Genomic DNA, 23947 nt, shown 5'->3' with positions numbered 1-23947 from the left:
TTTTAATTCCTGTAGCGACGAGGGAGGCAGAAATCTGCTCTGAGTCTGCACTCAAATACCGCTCATAAGGGTTCGATAATGTTAAAGTCCGAGAACTGTGCTGGTCATGGAAGGCGCTGCAGTTAGTTGCATGCTCCCAATAGCGCGATTGTATTGTCCCGGCTGTGTGAATGGGTGCATTATCGTCCTGAAAAATGGCGTTGTTGTTGTTGGGGAACAACATTTGAATCATGAGGTGCACAAGATCACCTAAAATGTTCACATAGCCATTGGCTGTAACACGGCCTTTGACAGTAATGACGGGACCAGCAGAATACCGTGAGATGGCTGCCAACACCATCACACTTCCACCTCCATGCTTAACCGTCGGAATCAAGCAATCAGGATTGTAGGCTTCTTTTGGCGTTCTGCAGACGTAAACCCTGCCCGATGCTGGAAGTAACGAAAACATAGATCCGTCGGACCGTACGACGTGTTTACGCTTCTCAGCCGTCCAGGATATATGCTCCTGACACCATGTTTTACGCTTATTTGCGCTGGTTGTCGTTACTAATTGTTTCGGTATAGCAGGTTGTCCATGAATATTCGCTTTACGGAGTTCTCGGTGGACGGTGTCGATAGATACAGGATGTCGAAGATGGTTGTTGATCTCTGCAGTCTCTTTAGCCGCTGTAGTTTTTTGTTGCTTTTGCACAATCTGTACTGGCATACGACGCTCTCTGTCATTTAGTTTTGGTTTGCCGCCAGTATTACGTTTACACGCTCTTGAAACTGAAACATCCCCTTACAAAAAATTATGAATTATCGTGCTGGTAAACCTCTATGTTATTTGATTTTCAAACAGCTGAGCAAAACTGAACGTACTCAGACATTACTCTCTTTACTTATTCTGATCAACACTAAACTGAAACACAATATTTTTAGCGCAACGTAATCTGACTTTCAAAAATCCCTACAAAAGAATGGCACTGACTAACAATAACTTATACCTTTCATGAATCACTTACCTCACAAAAATCTTCGTTACTCGAACTACTGCAATACAGCGAGCGCCACTACTGCCAGCTAAGTAAAAGATTCAAACTACAGAAGGCACTAACTACTGATAGGCATAGTTAGCAACTGAAAGATTTTAATAGAGAACAAACAATGTATTTACCTTAATAGTGTTCAAAAGTCATGATATATACATCCAGTCTTACAAATTTAATCTCTCTGATGGACACACGTCCAGATCATCCGCTCTCAAAACTCTGCCATCTCTCTCCCCACATCCACTACTGCTGGCGGCTCACCTCCAACTGCGCAACGCTACGCGCTGTTCACATCCAACTGCCCAACACTATAATAGCGACTATTCCAACAATGCCAACCAGCCATAGACTTCACACAGCACAGTCAGTGATTTTCATATAGAGTGCTACGTGGCGTTACCAACATAAAAACCTAAACAGCCTACTTACAAAACATTCAGTAAGTTGGCCGTCTTGGTTACTGAAGCTCCAGCTAATCGAGTCCCCACAATGTCCTCTATTTGGACCTCTGATAGGTCTTGCATTGCTCGTCGACCTTGGCCTCTGAATGCAAATAGGAAGTGTGCACTAGTCATAAACAACCTGCACTGATGTCTAGTCCGTACTGAACACGCACAGTCTTGCGCGACACGCATCTTACCTGCGTTATTGTCCATCAAACACAACCATCCCATTACTACCACTGTTGACATTATTTTGCCTACCCACTGTACTTTTGTCTAAGTGTAGAGGAAACTAGAAACCGGTGTTTAGCCGTTCAAGGCTAAGTATGTGCGACGGTCTCGGCGAGATAGCGCCTCCTCGTGGCTGATAGCAGCCGAACGCTTGACAAGTAATCAGTCAGCAGTCAGTTGTACGATCCGCGTCGCGAGGGCGTGTGACTGCGACTGGAGGCGCGAGACAGCGGCTGGAGGCGTGTCCGGAGAAACGGGAAACAGACCATCGTCATGAAGGTATGTCAGTGGGCGCCTCACACCACGTAGCACTGGCGCATTTCTTCGTCTTCCTTATTTGGCGCTGGTGTTTGGTAACAGCCATACGAGTAGATGCCGCCTAGTGTGCTGCGACTGTGATGCAAACGTTTTCGACTGGCGGTGCTCCACAGTATAAGCCGTGTTGGGAAACACGTAGACAACTGTTAACAAGAGGAAGGCGGTAGACACGGCCAACCGATTCAGCTCAGCAGAAAAACCTTAAGATACCGCAACATACAAACCCACCAAAAATAAACGCAACGTACATCTATTTAAAAAAAAAGTAGATAAAAATTCGCTGGCAGCCTTTCTAAGAGACAATCTCCACTCCTTCTGATCTACGTGGGTCGTTCAATAAGTAATGCCCCACATTTTTTCCCAGAACATATTTACTGTTAAGAGTCAGAATTTGGTAACAATATACATCAACATGTCTTGTCCATGTCCCTTTTTTCTACGTAGTCTCCATCACGTTCTACGGCTGTACGCCAACGTTGCGAAGAGCATGTACTCCCTGCTGGTAAAAGCTCTTGTTTTCACTGCATGACTCTCTCGTCTTCCTCAAAATGTGTTCCCCGTAGTGGACCTTTAAGCGGCCCAAAGAGATGAAGTCCGAGGGTGCCAGGTCTGGACTGTAGGGTGGGTGGATGAGGCAATGGCATCCAACCCCATTTGGCGATGCGTTCTCGGGTTCTCAGGCTTGTGTTCAAATTGGTTCAATTGGCTCTGAGCACTATGGGACTTAACATCTGTGGTCATCAGTCTCCTAGAACTTAGAACTACTTATACCTAACTAACCTAAGGAAATCACACACATCCATGCCCGAGGCAGGATTCGAACCTGCGACCGTAGCGGTCACGCGGTTCCAGACTGTAGCGCCTAGAACCTCCTGGCGGGGAGCACATAGAAGCAATTCAGAGGCGGGCTGCTAGATTTGTTACTGGTAGGTTTGATCATCACGCGAGTGTTACTGAAATGCTTCAGGAACTCGGGTGGGAGTCTCTGGCCTCAGGCTTGTGTGTGGGCGTGAATTATGGTGTTGGAGCAAGATTTCTGCTGGATTCTTGTCCGATCTAACACGTCGGAAACGGTTCTTGAGATGACGCCATCACAATCCCAGAAGACTGTCACCACGACTTTTCCGGCAGAGACGGTTGTCTTGAATTTTTTTTTTGAATGAGGATGATGGCACTCCATGGACTGCCTTTTTGTTTCCGGCGCAAAGTGGTGCACCCAGCTTTCGTCCCTCGTATACGGTACGTGACACAATGGCCTCTCCGTCGGTCTCTAAACGCTCCAACAATTCAGATGAAAGCACCTTTCTTTGAATTTTGTGGTCTGCTGTGAGCATTCGTGGAACCCATCGTGAGCACCTCTTTGAATATCCGAGGATCTCGATCATTGCAGACGTACTTACAATGCTGACCGACAAGTGTAGAGCCAATTGTCGAGTTGTGATGCGCCGGTCGGCACGAATAATCGCATCCGTACGATTCAGCATGTCTGGAGCAGTGGCTGTGACAGGACGTCGCGAGCGTGGCTGATCATGGATCTCTGTTCCTGCATTTCTTGAGGCTGTAACTTTCTTTACCCATCGCCCAACTGTACTCCTATCAAATGCAGCATCGCCATACACTGCACACAAACGTTTACGGATGTTCACCACGGTTTCTTTTTCTGCACACAGGAATTCAATAACAGCACGTTGCTTGTATGTAGACGCCATTTTGACGCTGTACTACGGCTCTGCCATCTGCCAGAACGGTTCGAAATTTCACCGGCGCACAGAACAAGCATCAAATGTGAAGCACGAACATGGACGTTTGTCTGTGTATATTAATGGCTTAAAAAAATGTGGGGCATTACTTATTGAAGGACACTCGCATGTTAAGTGTACACCAGATATGATTTGAATTCAAAGAAGTAGTATCGACCGCAGTCGCGAGATACATACCAAATAAATTAATAAGAGATACTACTGATCCCCCATGCTACACAAAACAGGTCATAACACTGTTGCATAAGAAACGAAAAAAGCTTACCAAATTTAAAAGAACACTAAAGGTTTACGGAAGCTCGAAACTTGGCGCGAATTGAAGCTCGAAATCTGACAGAAAACCCAAAGAGGTTCAGGTCATATGTAAAGTACACCAGCGGCAAGAGGTAATCGATACTTTCACTGCACAATAACAAGGGTAATATTACTGATGATAGTGGCACTAAATCAGATTAATTAAATACGGTGTTTCGCAACACCTTCACCAGAGAAGGAGAAATAAGTATTCCATAATTCGAATCTAGAACAACTACACAAATGCGTAACTTGAAAGTAGATATCCTCTGTGCAGCGAAGGAGCTTAAATAACTTAACAATGGCAAGACCTCCGGTGCAGATTGTATTCTAGTCAGGTTCCTTTCACAGAATTCGAATATAGAGCGACTGCACAAATGCATGACTCGGAAGTCGGTGTAGCGAAGGCTCTCGGTCCAGATTGTATACTAGGCAGTACGCTTCTGCAGTAACTTTGCACTTATCAATCATATACAACCGCTCGCTCCTCGAAGGATCCGTACCTATGGACTGGAAAGTGGAACAAGTCACACCAATAGCCAAAAAAGAAAATAAGAGTAATCCACTGTATTACAGACCCATGTCACTAACGTCGCTTTGCAGTAGGATTTTGGAGCATATACTGTGTTCGAACATTATGAATTACCTCGAAGAAAACGATTTATTGACAGCCAGGATGGGTTAAAAAAATATCGTTATCGTGAAACATGACTAGTTCTTTATTTTCACGAAGTAATTAGTACCCTCGACAGGAGTCGTAAATTGATTTGATATTTTTAAATTTCCAGAAAGCTTCCTCACAAGTGGCTACTGATCAAATTGCGTGCCTAAAGTACCGCCTCAGTTGTGCTACTGGTTGCATGATTTCACTCATAAAGGTCACAGTTCGTAGTAACTGATAGAAAGCCATAGAGTAAAACAGAAGTAATATCTGGCGTTCGCCAAGGAAGTGTTATAGGCCCTCTGCTATTCCTGATCTCCATAAACGACATAGGAGACAATCTGAGCAGGTCTCTTAGATTGTTTGCAGATGATGTTGTCATTTACCATCTTGTCAAAACCAATTGCAAAATGATTTGGACAAGATGTCTCTATGATGTGAAAAGCGGCAGTTGACTCTAAACAACGAAAAGTGTGAACTCATCCACAACAGTACTATAAGAAATTCGCTATATTTCGGTTACGCGATAAATCAGGCAAGTTTAAAGGCTGCCAATTCAACTAAATGCCTAGGATTTACCACTACGAACAACTTAAATTGGAACAGTCACGTGGATAATGTTGTGAGGAAAGCAAAGCAAAGAGTGCCATTTATTGGCAGAACACTTCGGAAACGCGACAGTCTACTAAAGAGACTGCTTACACCACGCTTGTCTGTTCCCGTCTGGAGTACTGCTGTGCGGTGGTAGGACTGACGGCTTACATCGAAAATTTTAGAGAAGGGCAGCTCGTTTTGTATTATTGTGAAATAGGGGAGAGAGAGTGTCACGGACATGATACGAGAACTGGGGTGGCAATCATTAAAACAAAGACGTTTTTCGTTGTAGCAGGATCTTTTCGTGAAATTTCAGTCACCAATTTTCTCCTCCGGTCCCGAAAATATTTTGCTGTCACCCACCTATATCGGAAGAAATGATCATCATGATAAAGTAGGATAAATCAGAGCTCGCACAAAATGATTTAAGTGCTCGTTTCTCCCGCGCGCCTTTCGAGCGTGGAACCGTATAAAAATAGCTTGAAGGTGAAACTTCCTGGCAGATTAAAACTGTGTACCGGACCGAGACTCGAACTCGATACCTTTGCCTTTCGCGGACAAGTGCTCTACCATTCTTTCTTCCAGGATCTCTAGTTCTGCGAGGTTCGCAGGAGAGCTCCTGTGAAGTTAGGAAGGTAGGAGACGAGGTACTGGCGGAAGTGAAGCTGTGAGGATGGGTCGTGAGTCGTGCTGGTGTAGTTTAGTTGCTAGAGCACTTGCCCGTGAAAGGCAAAAGTCTCGAGTTCGAGTTTTGGTCCGGCGCACAATTTTAATCTGCCAAGAAGTTTCATATCAGCGCACACTCCGCTGTAGAGCGAAAGTATCATTCCAGCTTGAAAATGATTCGATGAATCCTCCGCCAGGCACTTAATTGTGAATTTCAGAGTAATCACGTAGATGTATTTTGCGCCAACACCCCTCTCAGGATCGATAGATAATTGAAAACTGAGCATTTTTCATTGTCATTTTGGCCTCCGCAAACACATATTTTCCTACAAATCAAAAAAGAAACTTAAAATTGCCGCATATGAACCCATATGGTAGACGCCGTTGAACGAAAGCACCGTTGATGTAGCAACCAAGGCATCTGGCTTCGAGGCATTGAATGCGGATTAGATTTGCATTTTTTTTTCGTGTGTATTTTTTCCGTATTAAAATTGGTCGGAATAGGAGGGCTGATAAGGTAATCAGTAATGTAAATAATGAATAATACAGGGTTATTACAAATCATTGAAGCGATTTCACAGCTCTACAATAACTTTATTATTTGAGATATTTTCACAATGCTTTGCACACACATACAAAAACTCAAAAAGTTTTTTTAGGCATTCACAAATGTTAGATATGTGCCCCTTTAGTGATTCGGCAGACATCAAGCCGATAATCAAGTTCCTCCCACACTTGGCGCAGCATGTCCCCATCAATGAGTTCGAAAGCATCGTTGATGCGAGCTCGCAGTTCTGGCACGTTTCTTGGTAGAGGAGGTTTAAACACTGAATCTTTCACATAACCCCACAGAAAGAAATTGCATGGGGTTAAGTCGGGAGAGCGTGGAGGCCATGACATGAATTGCTGATCATGATCTCCACCACGACCGATCCATCGGTTTTCCACTCTCATGTTTAAGAAATGCCGAACATCATGATGGAAGTGCGGTGGAGCACCATCCTGTGGTACGTTTAGCCGCCTGATTATCTCTTAGCAGTCTTTTCTAAACCTGAAAGAAAAGTTCACAAATTATTTTTACACACGTGGTTGTAGCCGCTTTGGCTGGCGTCCTACACTTCCATTCACAAGGGTAGAGGAGGGGAAGTTGCTATGGTGTGCGTCCTTCACGTTCTCTCTAAATTACATGGGGGAAAGGGGAGGGGTCACTGTGAGTTGTGTCCAAGTCACTCCACGCTTTCACGCAGCTACCAGGCTGCCATTATCTGGTTTGTCCTGTAGAACAAACAAAAAGAGTGCCTCAGACTCTGTTCACTTAATATCTAAGGGTGGGTCACAATGAAATGGGGATATATACATTTTATCCTTCAGTATGTTGCTGGAACAAAGTTAACAGAACCTTTTTAATTTTACTCTCACGGTTACTTAACTGTCATAAAATCGGTAAACAAATGGCTCAAAACGCCGTTAGTCACGTACTGGAGAAAATTTATGCTCCTAAGGCATACAATCATAAATCATATTTAATCTGAATTTCTTATTTCTGGGCCGGAACACTGAACCAATGCTCGGTACATTCCTGATACATTTGTATTTTAAGCACTTAACTGACTCATCTTTGATTACCTTATTCTTAGAGATAGTATGAGTATGATTAGTGGTTGTTTTCTCAGCATCTTTGTACATGTGAGTAACTTTTGGTAATAGTACAGTTGTGAGTGTTCAAAACACACTACGTTTAGTTGACTAATAAATCCACTTATTGGTCCTCTGCTGTTGTCAGTTCCACATCTGCAATTAGGTACTTACTTACTTTGAAGTGTATTTATGCTGAGCTAAACTAATATTTCACTTCTGTCAGTATATTATTTATTTACTTTGCTAGTGTATGTACTTATTTAAAACTCACTCTATTAATATTTAAAGCATAGTATAGCACATTTCTTTCATATTCATAGTGTATTGCAGCTGATTAGTTTGCTCACGTGGCAATCCATTTCCACTCGATCGGACGCTGAAACCTCAGGTAGTCTCTCTCAGACCTACCACTAAAGTGCATCAAGTAATTATGGACGAGCGTAATGCTAAATTCCTTAAACCTATAGGACACCATGAGCTGCTCTGTCTCATCTAACATAAGGGTACCTATGGTCGCATTCACGCCTCCAACTCATAACCTCAATACGTGTAGGTGTATCCTGTCACACACTACACTAAAATAATGGCCAGCTCCAACCTTATAAATACTTCAGGGACGTGTCCTTCACGTCTCAACCACAAACACTGCTCAATTCTATTACACTGCCTTTCCTTGCTATACCAGGTGAGTTTATCCTTACAACTTATCTGCATATTTTTCATAACACTAAGCAATCTTATATTATTAATTAGTTAGCTCTACAGCATACACTAGGTTTCACTACCACTTCAGATCCTGCTTGTACATGAATTCATACATCTTTTTAAGTTACTGTTGGTGGACCATTTCCAAAAAAAAAAAAAAAAAAAAAAAAAACACTTTGTACTCACTATATTACCAGTGTACTATACATAATTGTTACTCAAATACATTTGTATCTTAATTACGTCATACTTCTCTATTGTTTGTCACTATTAGGTTTATCACGTTAGGTATTTTTCTTCACTAATCGGTAGATAGAATGGTTACATAACTCAAGGCTTGATAGCCATGACAGAAAATTTTCATGTCTGGAAAGAAGAGGTCGAAATTTTTGAGGACAGGAAAGAGGAAGAATGAGTGAGATCTGAAATGGGAAAGATCTCACACAGCTGGGACTGCACAGCTGCCACACTGTGTAGAGGTTACAGAACAACCTCCTCCCTACAGCATTCATTGGTTTAATGCTGTAAAGAAGAGTTAGAAATTTTAGGTGGATAGAAAAGATGAAGAGTGAGTGAGACCTGAAAGGGAAAGAAGATCTCACACAGCTGGGACTGCACAGCTGCCACACTGTGTAGAGGTTACAGAACAACCTCCTCCCTACAGCATTCATTGGTTTAATGCTGTAAAGAAGAGTTAGAAATTTTAGGTGGATAGAAAAGATGAAGAGTGAGTGAGACCTGAAAGGGAAAGAAGATCTCACACAGCTGGGACTGCACAGCTGCCACACTGTGTAGAGGTTACAGAACAACCTCCTCCCTACAGCATTCATTCACTACCTATGAATTTCTTTAGGTCGATCACGTTCCTGAGACCTAATAGCTTCTTACTTTTAGGGTACTCCAGCCTATATGCATTGGCATGTGGTTTTCCTATTATCCTGAAAGGTCCATGGTATACGAACATGAATTTCTTTGTTTCTGCATTTACTTTCTTTGATTTTTCTTTGGTTTTGACAAGGACTAATTGACCTATTTCAAAGCTAGTAGGTACAGCTTTTGCGTCATGACCCTTCTTCCTTTCCAACGCTCTTTTTCTCATATTAGCCCTAGCTTTTAGTTTCTTCTCGTCTGTGGATATTTGCGTTAGAATAGGGAATTCTACCATATCTGCAATCACATTGTGCGGTTCTTGGCCAAACATCAATTCGCAAGGTGCAAAACCAGTTGCATCATGTCTTAAGTTGTTAATTACATTCTCAAAATACTTAATGTGCTCTGCCCAACTTGAGTGTTTCCGAGCACAATAAGTTCTGCAAAGCCTATTCAATTCCCTCATAATACGTTCACTCATATTTCCTTGCGGGAAATACGCAGATATTTTCAGATGTTTCACGCCGGCCTTATCTAGACATTCCTTAAATCTATCAGAAGTAAATTGAGGCCCATTATCTGACAGCAAATTCTTCGGAACGCCAACGTTCACGACGAAATCTTTTTCCAACTTTTCAACCAATGTTTTTGCATTTGCTCTTTTAATTGGGTATAGTTTAACATATTTACTGAATCCATCCACAACAACAAAAACATGGGTACAACCACCTCTCTAAACAGGAAGAGGGCCAAACAAATCACAAGCCAGTAATTCTAGGGTTTCAGTTGGCTCTACTGCATGCATATCCCCTTGTATTCTGGTGTTAGCAGCGCGGACTTTCTGGCATACTACACAAGATGCTAGACGCTTGGCCACACGGCGGTACATGTTGTCAATCACAACCTTCTCTTTTAATTTTGCAATGCATTTCTTTGCACCGTAGTGCCCATACCTCAGGTGTACATAGTCGATTAGTAAGTCTACATGTTGTGAGGGAAAGCACAGCTTCCACTCAGAAACACCTATCTTTTTCCTCCTAAAGAGAATACCTTTATGCAAACAATTGTATTGCGAAACCTTAGGATAGTTCGCATTTCCTAAATAGCTCTTCACTAATTTCAGTTGGTCATCTGCATTCTGCTCACGTCTCAAGTTCTTAATCACTCTCTTTAACGCACTTTCTTCCTTTACTTCGTGCAATGCAAACATTCGAACTTCATTTAGGTCGGTTGCTGTAATTCCCGCGTCATCACAGAGCTCTGCACTTCTAGATAACCCATCAGCTACCAGATTGTCTTTCCCTTGAATATATTTAACCGCAAGGTCAAACTGCTGGAGATACAATGACCATCTTACCAAACGAGCATTCCTCAATTTACAGGTCTTTAAAAAGGTCAATGCCTTATGGTCACTGTAAACTATTGTCTTGTGACCTAATAGATACTGCTCAAACTTCTGTACCCCAAATACAATTGCCAACGCTTCTAGTTCTGAGATGCCATAATTTCTCTCTGCTGCCTGTAAAGATCGACTTGCGAAAGCTATAGTCTTGTGAACTTCTTGCTCGTTCTCTATTTCTACTTGGAATATCTCCACAGCTATACCATAGCCACTAGCATCAACAGACATACAGAATGGTTTTTCAAAGTCAGGATGATGCAAAATTGGACTATTAATTAAAGATTGTTTAAGCACCTCAAACGCCTGTTGACATTCTGCTGTCCAAACCCAAGGGGTATTCTTTTTCAGCAGGAGGTGAAGACAGGGAGCATTAAAAGCCTGATCACTAACAAAACGCCTATAGAAGCCGAAAAGACCGAACATCGATCTCAACTGCTTCTTGTTTCTGGGAGCCTCAAATTTTTCAATGACTGCTAGCTTGCCTGGATCAGGCAGAATACCTTTTCCACTTATCCTATATCCCAAGAAACCTATTTCCTCTTTAACGCACTCTGTCTTTTCAATCTTTAGTTTCATGCCACCTCTCTCAATAGCCTCTAACACTTCCTCTAATAAAGCTATGTGTTCTTCCCAGGTAGGAGTTGCTATTAACAGATCATCGACGTAGACTGTTATTTTATTACTTAAAGCTGGTCCTAAAACATGGCACATCACACGTACGAAGGCACAAACAGAGATATTAAGTCCGAAAGGTACCACACAGTATTGGTAACAAACTCCTTCGTACAAGAAAGCTGTGTACTTTCTTGAATTTTCCACCAGTGGCAAATTCCAATATCCACACGTGATGTCCATAGAAGTTAAGAATTTTACTCCCCAGAATTTTTGCAATAACTCGTCCATGTTCTGCGGTCTATCACTTTCCCTAACCACTATTTCATTCAACCAACGAGCGTCCAAGACCAATCTGACACTCCCGTCTCTTTTTGGTACAACAACAAGAGGATTATTGTACTCACTGACCGCTTTCTCAATCACACCCCACTCCAGCATTCTCTGTATTTCCTTTCGAACCGCCTCCTTCCTAGCTACATGTATTTGGTATGGCTTCCTGAAAAACACTTGGCCGGGTTTCACCTTTAATTGACATTCATAACCTTTGACTATGCCAGGTCGATCCGAAAATACCTTATGATGCCTTTTTAGAACCTGTCTCAGTTCTTCCTTCTGATTGGCGGAAATTTTATCGATTTCCTGCAACTTAGCTTCTATCTTGTCTAAAATAATTGCTTCTTCTTCTTCTTCTGTGTTTAGCTTACTTGTACCAAGATTAACATCCTCGTCCCAATACCTCCTATTTTTCAGAACTCGTATAGGCAGCTCCCAAGTTTCATGATCAGTTACTACATGTTTATCACTAAAAGGTACTATAATTACTCCGGTTATTGGCAAGACCATTTTCAACTGGCTTCTTTCAAAGTCAACAACACTTTGATATTTTGACAAGAAATCGATGCCAATTAAAACCTCAATACTGAGATTAGTTACAATTAAACATGGATGATCAATTAAATTACCACTTATGTTAAAAGGTAGCAAAGCTTCTTGCTTTGCTGTTTTTGACACCTTGCCAGTAGCACCAATTATTCTTAGTCCTGATACCCTCATTACTGTAAGCTTGTCCTTACCAGGTAATGCATCAAAGAAGGACTGAGATATTGCACTCACCTCACTTCCACTGTCTAAGAGACAACGTACATTGATACCCAACATACTCACTATTATTATAGGGTGGCTTATTCTAGGTTGTACAGGTGGTTCCTCACATTCATCTAGTAGTTCCTTTTGGATTTGTCTCCAACTAAAGTGATCGACATCTGTCTTCATTACACTTAGGTCACAGTGTGTAGGGGTTTCCTGAATTACATTTTCAGCTGCCTTTTCCAGTCGGTCTATTAATTTTAAATCGAAACAACGCACGACTTCATTACATTTAGTTTGCTGAACGTAACTCAAATTACTGTAGTATGAGCGATTCTGCGTCTCCAGATCGGGCATAACACTAGTTACAGCTAAACCACTTTTACCATTATCGTCGGTTTCCTTCTCAAGTGACAACTGGTCACAGCTACTGGGTTCATCGACCCTCAACAGCCTACCCTCTACATTCTCACTTATCTCCTGTCCTAAATCTATTAGTACATTATCAACATCCTGCACAGGCACTTTAGATAAGAGCACATCATCTTCATCGTAAATATAAGCATGAATTTCTTCTGCTTCTTCACCTGTCAATTCAGTATTTTGTAGCTCGTCCCTATCGTTACACTGCTGCGTCTTCTCTTTCTCTTCCCACTTAGAAAGCGTCTCTAACACGGTATCTATCAAATACTGTGAGTGATCTAATATTTCTGTTGTATCCTTAGGTGCTACCGACTCTTTATCCACATGTTCAGTTTGAGTATTCTGATCTGTCTTACCAATTCCCTTAACTACTGGCATAGGAAAAGTAACCGCCTGGTGAGCGCCAGTGCCCTCATAGACGGGAACTAGTTTTCCTGCCTCGGCCTACTGCTGCTTCCTTTAGTTTCATTATAGTTGACTGGCACAGCATTACCTTCCGTACTGTTGTTTACATGCATATTTCTGTTCGGAACAAAATTATTATCCCTTGGCCGCCATTGTTGGCTCTGATAATTATTTCCCCAATTCCTACCTCTCTTAGGATGGCGAACACCTACTGTTCTGATGTTTACATTGCCATTTTGCTCGTTCCTAAAATTACTACTATTGTTATTAGCATTTCTGTTATTACGTGCTTGCTCCTCATTGGCAGCAACACGTTCTACACGTTCCAAATACTGAATGAAACGATCCAGATTGTCTCTAGGGGCAGATATAATTCTAGTTTGCCAATACCATGGCAGTTTGGCTTCAAGACCTAGTATAATCATTTCAGGTTTTAGCTTTTCCGCCAAATGTGACAAACGTGAAATCCATGACCTAGCAAACTCTTTAATTGATTCCTTGCCTGCATTGAAGCGTTTTCCACTCCAAAATTCTCTCAACACTTCATTTTGCTTATTGCTAGACCAATACTCATTAATAAAAGCTGTTTAAAATTCCGCTAATGTTTTACATTTCAACATAACATCAGCTGACCAACGCATGGCGTCACCTGCTAAATGGCTTCTAACAAACGAGATTTTCTCTCGTTCAGACCAAGTTGGTGGAACCACATCTTCAAAATCGTTCCAGAAATCTAGCGGATGGATATTTTTATCTGGATCTGCCGACACCCGATAAAAGCGGCGTTTGCAGCTACAACTTGTTGTGTATTACCATTACCAGAAGTTACTGAAGCTACTTTACTCTCAATGTTAGCAATGTTAGTACTAATATTTTCTACTTTCATTTCAACATTATCTACTCTTTGCACAATATGAGTAGTATCAGTTTTGATTGCATTTACTTCTGCTTGACATATGTTTACTTTTATGTTAACATCTTTAAACCTATCTGAGCACAGTTCAGATTCCGCGTCGATCTTTTCTGTTAACTTGTGCTCCAGCTTCGCATCTTCCATTTGGAAGTCCTTGCGAACCTCAGCAACTTCGGATTTTACTGTTTTATACATTTCAGAAAATTGTTGAGCAACCTTGTTCTTAATATCCTCATGGTTGTAATCAATTTTATAATTCAAACTGTCTAGATCCTCTTTCAACTTATTGCAACCAGCCTTGAAGGTATCGTCCATTACCTCCAATCGTTTATTAAAATTTGTTTGGCTGGCCAAAATCTCAGACTTTAATTCAGCATTACTGTTTTTGACCTCAATTATATTAGATTTTAATTCAGCATTATTGGATTCTAATTTATTGTCCATTGCCTCAAACCGTTTATTAAAATTTGTTTGACTGGCCACCATTTCAGACTTTAATTCAGCATTATTGGATTCTAATTTATTGTCCATTGCCTCAAACCGCATATTAAAATTTGTTTGACTGGCAGCTATTGCTTGTAAAATAACATTTAGATCAACAGCCCCAGCATCTTTGGGTTGCTCATTAGCTGGCTTTTTATCACACTCAGGTGATGAAAAACTAGTTCCAACACCAGAATCATCAAAACTAAATGAAACTTCTGATTGATTAGTCATATCTAACTTCTCCTTCTTAAACTCTACCATCTCTGATGACTGTTTCATTTTTAATTCATCAGAGAAACTATCATCCAATAAATTTACAATTTCTACTTTCCGCTTTACTACAGGGGTCTCTATTATTGAATCATTGCCCCTTCGCACACTACTGTCAGGAGACAATACTTCATATTTCACTTTAACCTTACTACTTTCATGCATATTTACACTCGAACCGTTGTCTGTATTTACAGTTCCCTCAACAGACATAGGTTCTGATTTAAGTTTAACCTCAGTTTCTTTTGACGGTTCCATCGCCGACAGTCTTTTAGTGCAGGTTAGTAAAAATTTTAACAGCTTTTCACTTAACTTAGTTCCTTCTGCACGACGTATGGCGTTGCCGGCGCGGCGTACCAGGATTACTGATGCGACGTGGCACGTTGAACTGCAGACGGCTCTCCGACGGCTGTTGTGTGTTTGCGTGGCCCGCAATTGCAGGCTCTGCGCCGGCTGCTCCAGCGGACGACTGTGGTGCGGCGAGACTGGCTTCTCGCGATGCCGGCAGCACCGCTAGACTCAGTGCCAGCTCCGTCAATCCAGATGCGTTGTTAATCCAATTGCGTCGTTCACATGCACACGTAACACATCCACTGTTCTATACTCAGTTGCGTGTCGCATTTCACTCGTGAATACGAATAGTTAAAAATCACTTTCACTTAATTGATTTCCCGGCCGATGCACCATATGTGGGGCGGCGAGTGAGTTTGTAGAAATTTACTGTTGTATCCTTGTTTGAATGTTGTAACATTTCCCGGCCGATGCACCATATGTGGGGCGGCGGATAAGTTTGTCAAAACAATTAATAAATCTGATTGCTGGATAAATGCTTGCATGTTGAATCAGTTTCTGGCTTTTAGAATGTTGTTAATGCTGTCTATCGCCGTTCTCAACACTGGCTCTCTATTTACTTTTTAGCACCCAGAAAGTGATTTAACAAAACATGGAACCAGTAATTAGAGATCCTAGTGCCCACTTTAGCTGAGAATGTCATTATAGCTGCAGCTTATAGCTCTGAGGAATTAGGAGATTGTCCGGGATTTCTAATCAAAAACGGTTTTCCAAAATAGTTGAGTATATTCTGAAATTCACTGATAAAAACACAAGTATCCCTACAACCTAACTAACAGAGCAGTTCAGAGTCTAATGCGCTGATGCAACTATAAATGTCCGAATTAAATGTTAAAAAGAATGCTCGCCATAATTTGATGAAAATACTTCATCAAACGCCACGCAAAATATTTGGTAGAATGTCTGTCCCGCGACGGCACGTGAAAATACGGCAATATGCAAACTGAAGCTAGATAATGAAAATCATCCCAGAATTAACACTTCACATGAAATGTTTTCATGGTTCCGCGTATCTCTAGTAACTTAATACGGCACCCGAGGCTGTTTGTAGCAGAGACACTGATGCGACGCGATTCCCGGCACAGATGGCGTGTCATTCAGCGTCTGGAGAGAACTGGGGCCTTGCTTCCTCGCGCAGCGTTCTTATATATAAAGCCGCGGTGCGGACGGCTAAGAGAACGCCTGATCAAATCGGCTCTCTCGCCTAGCCGCTGGGCTAGTAACGCACCACTTCAAGTTACATAATAATTTATAGCTTCTTTTGCTGATGGCCGATGAAGCTCTTAATTTAAACGTGCATTCAGCACGCAGGTAAGTATTGATAATAAAATTTTGACGTGGCTAAGTTAAATATTTTGGGCGAGAGAATTAATTAAATTACACTGCACGCAGTAGATGAGCTCTGAACTGGCCCTTTTGAGATCCGCTATCGCTATAATTTTATAGGTACTAAAAAGAAACTTTTCACATCTTCATAGTCATAGCGGACCTCCAACCTATTTAAATCTAAACATCCTAGCCTTATTTATTAGCCTACTTAATCTATCTTGCTTGCTTCAGTTTTGAGATGAAAACCAGAAAATCATGAATTTCCACTAAAATCTTAATTTGTGAAATCCAAAGTACTATTTTTATTAGATCATTATGAAAGATGAATCTAAATATAAATTTTGAAGTCTCTATCTCTGTTCTGTTGCGCCAATGATTTTTTCACAAAAACGTCCAAATTTCGAAAATGGCTGAAGTTATCGAACTGATATTTAACACACATTAATTTAGTATTATTCCTGACATGCTAGAAAAGTTTTAGGTCATTTGCTTGATTTTTAAGGTATTGCGCAACATTTATGACGTCAGAGCTAGTTACAGCAGACTGGCTCGCACACAATGGAAACTGATGTGAATTTACTACAGAGTGAGTAGGCTGCTTCCCTACAACATAAATGGCAGTCGATTTCTTGGAAAATATCCGTCTTTGGCAGCCATATATGAAAACGAACTTTAGAGGCTGTTTTCTCAAAAACGGGAGTGGGGGGTGGCGGTTTTGATCTCAAATATATTATAGTCTTTCATTCCAGGTTGATTACAAGCGACCTGCCAAATAAACTTTCATTTCAGGTTGTATACAAGCGATCTGCCAAATTTGAGCCTTCCCCTTGAAAGCGCATGTCTTCATTGCGCTATCAGTTTCGATCTACAAGATTATCACGACTCCACAAAACACCATCGAAGCATTCCTAAGCACAATCCACCATGGTTTCGATTATGTTCACCTCGTTTGGTAGCCATATCAAAGTACGATATAGAAATAGTAATATCTGTTGCGTTATATTTTCTTAATCGATTACCGATTATAGAAGCGCAGTCGATCGCGGCTGTTTCAGTTGAACCTAAATTGATATTACCGGTACGTAAATACAATTATTTTACACATAACTCGTGTTTAGAACAACAACACAACATTCTTGATTGCATGCTGATTCCATAGACACTATACAATCCTTCTGAAATTATATTTTACGATTCCTGTAAAAAGTCCATATTGAAACCAGTTAAATCCATCAGTCTACATCTTGCTACGTTGAATTGAGGTTCTATAACAACTAAACACCATAATAGGAAGCCTACTCATTTGGCTAATTCCAAAACTGCATCAGGTATTAACGGAAGAGTTATTATGCAATACTGAAATTCATTAAACGAGTGTTTTGAAAAGTAACGTTAACGATAGAGAACAAAATATTATTTGTTATAGTAATCCAACTGCATCAGGTGAAATAGAATTAATAAAATATTATTCATAACATTAAATCCTCCGTAACTTCGGAAACATTACAGACTCGGAAAATCTAAGATCAGTTTTTGGAATGAGCACACAAATTCCTTTAACACGAGACATTTTATACGTAACTTCACAGTCGTATTAAATTTCTTAAAATTAAATGTATTTTAGTTTGCTAAGATGACAGAACGAGTCGTGCAAAAATAGTTGACTCAAATATGGTTGCTGCCACGTTAATAGAGATCACAGATAATTTAGTATACAAAGAAAATTCTTATATGTTGAAAAGAATGTAAATTAAAATAGTGCTAGCCATCAAGCAGCTTAATTCTCCTATGAAGGACATATTTGTAGTTTGTTTTTGTGACGTCACATTCCTTAAACTGGTGGGGGACAGGCGTGTCTATACATAGGTTTTTAAGAGATGCCACAAGACAATTCAGTGCGAGTTGCTGTTGGGGTATGTCGGTGAGGCCGACAATAGCCGTACTCTCTGTAAGTGCCTTCCAAGAGTAGGTTGGCAACACTGCAGAAACATGGCCGATGGATTTTGCTATTACGAACTGTTTATACTTAATAATCCTGTTAGTTTGAATACATGGTTCAGATTTATAAATATGTACTAGCACATGTGAACTCTGAGAGCAAACTCCTGGAATAGAATGCAACCATTCTAATTCATCATGTTATTGATGAAATCCGAAAGGTGGAATTGTGGCGTTCGCTGAGCGGGGACTCAGAATTAAATTTTTTGCCAACCACGAGTCAAGAAAACGCCATACTCCATAGGAACCCAGTAATCAGCTGGTAATCAGATGGAGTTGTATTGATAATGGCATTAGTTGCAAACTGACGATACATAGTTATGACAATTCGTTGGTATCCCTGTGTTTAATGTACTGTTACCAGAAGTTAGAAAGTATTTCAAAACTGAAGATAATGTACACACATTGACGGCACCAGCATGCACAGATCTTATAACACTAACTTTAAGATTATAGTCCATTTTCCATAAATTCAGTTACTGTTACCCCTTTTATAAGATTTAGGTGACCGTGATCGTGTGTCTAATAGATTAAGCAGTCGGACTATGACTTTCTTTTGCTGCATAACTTCGTAATAATGGGGCGAACTGAAACAATAACTGGAGTCGAATCAATGTTCCGCAGACAATAGTAACTAGAAAGGCAAGATGAACAAAACCGGTCGTCAATTCAAAACGCACAAATAATTTAGAAACAACTATTAAAAAACTATCAAAGCTCAACATGAAATGTAAGCTGTTAATTCTGTCTATTCCCAGAATGCAAGGCCAAAAATGGAATCAGACGAGAATACACTACTAGTCCCAGTCATTTATTATCACCATGAGCTTACCTACTGTTAATCATGAGGAAGGCAATGATCTTTATCAAACTAGCGTGTTTTAGGTAACAAATTAGGGAGCCATGACGTTCCTTAATGAGCGTTAATTGACTAATAACCAGCTGCTAGCTTAAGGGGAACCTAAATCCGTTATAATACACCACTGCACTTTTAACCAAACTTTTACTATACTCAATCTCTTAGGGGGTAAGCGTAATATACTTTAATGAACAAAAATTGGTTGCTGAACAAGACGTTATTGGGCACATGAGGGCGCAGAATCTGTTACGGTGCAATATTATTCTTCTAGTAACATTTTCACTGTGTACAAGTGGATAAGGCGTAACCAAGGTATACTTTAATGAAATTTGAGTGATTAATACCTGGCACTGTCTAAGGCATGGGGACTCTCAAACTGTTACACCTCACTAGACACTCGTATAAAGGCACTATTACTATGGACCAACCTGTACAACAGAGACATACTAATAAACGTTCACAAATTAGAAATCTGTATAGTGCCCATCACATGAAGCAGGCCCTTAAACCGCTATAACAAAAAACGTATACAACCTACATCACAAAATGCCTTTCATGACCAAATTTGCGTAGCATCTACATGCACACGCCTACTCTGCAGTTCACAATTAAGTGCCTGGCAGAGGGTCCTTTAATTCCCTTACAGCCTTACCGAGTATCTTGAGTCTTCCCTCAAGAGTTTGAAATTTCATATCAGAATACATGTGAGCATTTTGTCTATGTAAACCTCACCTCTCAGACTGAGCACCCGACATGCGTGTGAACTTGTCCATGGTGTAGAGTATACTGATGCAGTCACATATTTTGTACGATTATATATGAAGAAACTCCTGGAAGTTCCGACTGTACCTACCATCATTCTGTTTTCGAGTTTTACCAATAACGAGAAACCCGTACTGTGAGTGATTACAACAATCTCCACATATCTTTACAAATTCATTGTACGATATGCCAGTCCCCGCATGGGCCTGGTAAATGTGTTTTAAACTGAGATTGCCTTGTTTGAATGCTATAATGAGGTTGGCGTTATCCCGGACCAGCTGATTTGGGTTCCTGGAATACGTTTTACTGAAATAAAATATGTCAACACCCATACCACGACCAAAGCAGAAATATGTACAGATCTGGTCCTGCTTTTCAACAGCTACATCATCAAATATGAAGACTGTGTTTGGCTTTAGTTCTTCAGGTGAAGGGATGTCTTTGCTTTCACTGAATGCCCTGTACATTATACTATCTACGCCATCTAATATTATCTGCAGTAACTGAGACTTGGGTTGAAATAGTGTTTTGGAGAATATGCAGACATGCTCGAAGCGAGCTCCATCAATGTCTGTTAGCAGAGCCATGAGAAGATTTGTTTCGCCACAGTTGGAGGGAACTACAATTATAGCTCGTATACTGACAGGAAGGAGCACTCCTTCTTAGTCTTCTTCTCTGGATCTTCATCATCGCAGGACCCGTCGCCTACAACAAAGTCCTTATGGCGAGGGTACTTCACCCAGCCTGCCAGGGTATCTACTGTGTTAGGTCCTTGCGTGCAATAGGCTTTTATATAAAAAATAAAATGGGCATAATCACATGTGACTTATATGCAGGGTCATTTTGGCTAGCTAGAGAAATATCACAAACACAAGTTTGGGATAATATATGTCTTTGTTTATTCACCCTTGACAATTATACATAGCATTATCACCATCAAAAAATCACTTGATTCTTTTGTTTTTTTTAGCTGATGCAGCAGCAGTGCAGTATTTGGGAAATAGCTGCTTCTTATATCCCTCAAATGCTGCACGTATATCCTGCAATGTTATTGGTTCTTTGCAGTAGTCTGGTATTCCATCAGTAAATTTAATTTCAGCATTTTCCACACCCATTCGACGAATAGCGCGAGACTTCAGCACTGCACTTATACAGGTACTAAAACAGTGACCTATATCTTCTATGTGAATGCTACATGTGCAAAGCCAGTTCATGACATCAATGTATACAGCTTGAACATAAGGGAGCAATCTATTTAGTCTTTCCATCATAGTAGTTATTGCTGAGTGCAGACCTAACAAGTTATCAACTGTTGAGTGCTGCATGTAAATACTCTGCCTGTCGGCATTTTTAACTCTTATTGTAGTATCATCATAACTGATAATGTACTCACAGTTAGGCCTCGACAATAGATGTCCTGGTAGGATTGGGCCGGAACATATTCCGTAGCCATATGCCTCTTGATGTAAGCTTTGGCACAACAGAATTCATAATTCATCCTACTCATAGTCTGAAAAACGCACTTTAATACTTTTTGGCACATTTTCGAGCACTACACAGCTGACACGTCACTTCTTGTGAGTCTTCAATTCCTACATTAATACGTTTTGCACCAATAGTTGTTAAGGTATAGCATGAGGTGAATAGTAAAGGTGGTGGTGCAGTGGGGGTGGGTAGCTTCTCATCCACAATATACACACCTGTGTGATTAGCCATCTGTTGTTCCATTGAGGCTGGAATGTCTCTTGTGCTTGGCTTTAATAGATGTTGCGTACGATGGGGTCCAGTACAATGTTGCACCCTCGACAGTATCGAGCGAGCACAGACAATAGAGCCCCATTATCCTGATCCAGCATGCTGAGAAGCTGCATTAGAGGATCCACCGATGCCATGGGTGCAGGTCCCTGCAGGTTGGAACCTGCCCACCCCGACAGGCTGGAGTTTGTCACCACTGCATGTGCGGAACCCGATTGGTTGGAACTCGGCGGTCCTAGCTGGTTGCATCTTGCCGGCGCCATGGGTGTGGCTCCCGACAGGGTGGAACTTGCCAATGCTGACAGGGTGGATATTGCTGACACTTGTACTGACCCTGACAAGCTGGAGGGGGACTCTATGGATACATCTGGTGGAGAGAGAAGAATAATCATCAGCATCATATGTTGCTGCTACAGAAATAATAATAATAATAATAATAATAATAATAATAATAATAGAGCAAAGTAGATACTTACTTTTCTGCTGCATCCTCCTTCTGTACTGCTGGGTTGACTGGCACTTCACCATCCTGGCTGACTGACTGAAAGCGATAGAGTTTGAGCAGCTGATGGACTCGCTTTATGTATACCATGCCTACATCATCATGATGCTGTGCTCCTATAGGCAGAACTGCACGATCACATGACCTAACGCAGTGCCCTTTAGCGGTGAACTCTCGAACTAGCTCAGTTCGGAGGCAGTTGCCTCTTGTGGGGTGGCAGCTTATATGTGGATTTTAGAAATGACAGACAGTTCCAGCAGAGACAGCTGTTTCCATGTGTTGTGTTATGCATCTTTAATGCATCACGATGCAAAGCATTTATTTGCAGGACTGTATTCTTCCTCTTCATATGTTCAAGCATTAATGCTCACTTGCATTCTACATGTAGGAGACTATGGGTGCAGTCCTCAGCTGTATGCTTACAGGCAACATGGCTGTGAAACTTCTTCCAGTCAGACATCAACAGCTGTTCAATAGAACACATTCTGCACAGCCATGAGGATCGAGATGAGCAGTTGGTCTTCAATGGTATATATCGCATATATGAATATGATTCCACTGAAGCGAATTGACATCAACTGCACGCATCTTCCGTTTTAGGAGAGTGAATGCTTCGTGTTTGAATATCTCGACAGTTTGCACATGCGCATGAGCATGTGTTGGTTACGACATGCATCTTGGCTCAATCCCTCTGCTTTGTCACAATCCGCTGAACTGAATTCTTCTGCCTCTCACTCCTACACTCTTCCATTGTCATACTCTTCCACACCTCATGTAGTGAACTGTGGCTACACTCCTCACTGAAGTGTGTGCATGTAGTGCAGCTATTGAAAGCTGCTCTATCCTTCACATTCATCTCGATGATCGAACACATCACGATGGTTCCACCATGACAGCTCAGCAAAGACTGAACGTGTGCCACCAATTCTGGTCATGTGAGTGGAGAAAAAAAAATTCCCTCCAGAATTCGAAATGCCCGCCCATTTTCCAAGAGGAGACGCACCATCACGCAAAAGTCGGAAAGGGGGACCCGTAGAAGCACATAATTCAATTTCCCGCCAAAATTCTAACTTCCCGCCAGGGGGGCGTGACACTTTCAAAAGCCGCCATCTTGCTTAATGGTACTCACGTCATCAGCTGACGTCACGGCCGCCATCTGGGATAACAGTACTCGGGTCTTCAGCTGAGGTCACGGCCGCCGTCTTGGATGGCGCCAGTGGGGCTGTAACAGCTTTGTTCTACTACTTTCGTGCTAGGAGAATGTTTTTAGGGGCGAGTATGACGTAGATAACTACGTCTATATACTGAAAACGCTCCTGAAAGCAAATGGGCTTCAAAAGTTGTCGCTAATCACTTTTGAAGTTGTTATACTGGGTGATTCAAAAAGAAAGAGCAGATTTCAATTGTTCATTGCAGACAAGCTATGAATGATAGAAACAAATCGCGCATCTCACTGTATAGAGAAAGGTTAAAAATCTTATGTTCGCACAGACACTATAACTTACACTCAACATGAGCACCAGGCGTTGCTCGAGAAACGTCGAAACGGTAGTCCATTTCATTCCACACACGAGTCA

The 23947-nt window shown here is 41.3% G+C and overlaps 1 protein-coding gene across 1 annotated transcript in view; it reads left to right on the top strand.

Moving 5' to 3' along the window:
• The first annotated feature begins 1892 nt into the window (after window positions 1-1892).
• LOC126418829 (UDP-glycosyltransferase UGT5-like) overlaps window positions 1893-23947 on the top strand; it is a 135739-nt gene continuing 113684 nt past the window's right edge. Inside the window, exon 1 of the mRNA XM_050085808.1 lies at window positions 1893-1987. Coding sequence (XP_049941765.1) covers window positions 1982-1987 — 6 coding nt within the window. The 5' untranslated portion in view covers window positions 1893-1981. The remainder of the gene's footprint in view (window positions 1988-23947) is intronic.

The sequence above is a fragment of the Schistocerca serialis genome, chromosome 9 (genome assembly GCF_023864345.2).
Source record: "Schistocerca serialis cubense isolate TAMUIC-IGC-003099 chromosome 9, iqSchSeri2.2, whole genome shotgun sequence".
In the NCBI taxonomy this organism is placed as follows: domain Eukaryota; kingdom Metazoa; phylum Arthropoda; class Insecta; order Orthoptera; family Acrididae; genus Schistocerca; species Schistocerca serialis.
This window is presented reverse-complemented; position numbering and strand designations above follow the sequence as displayed.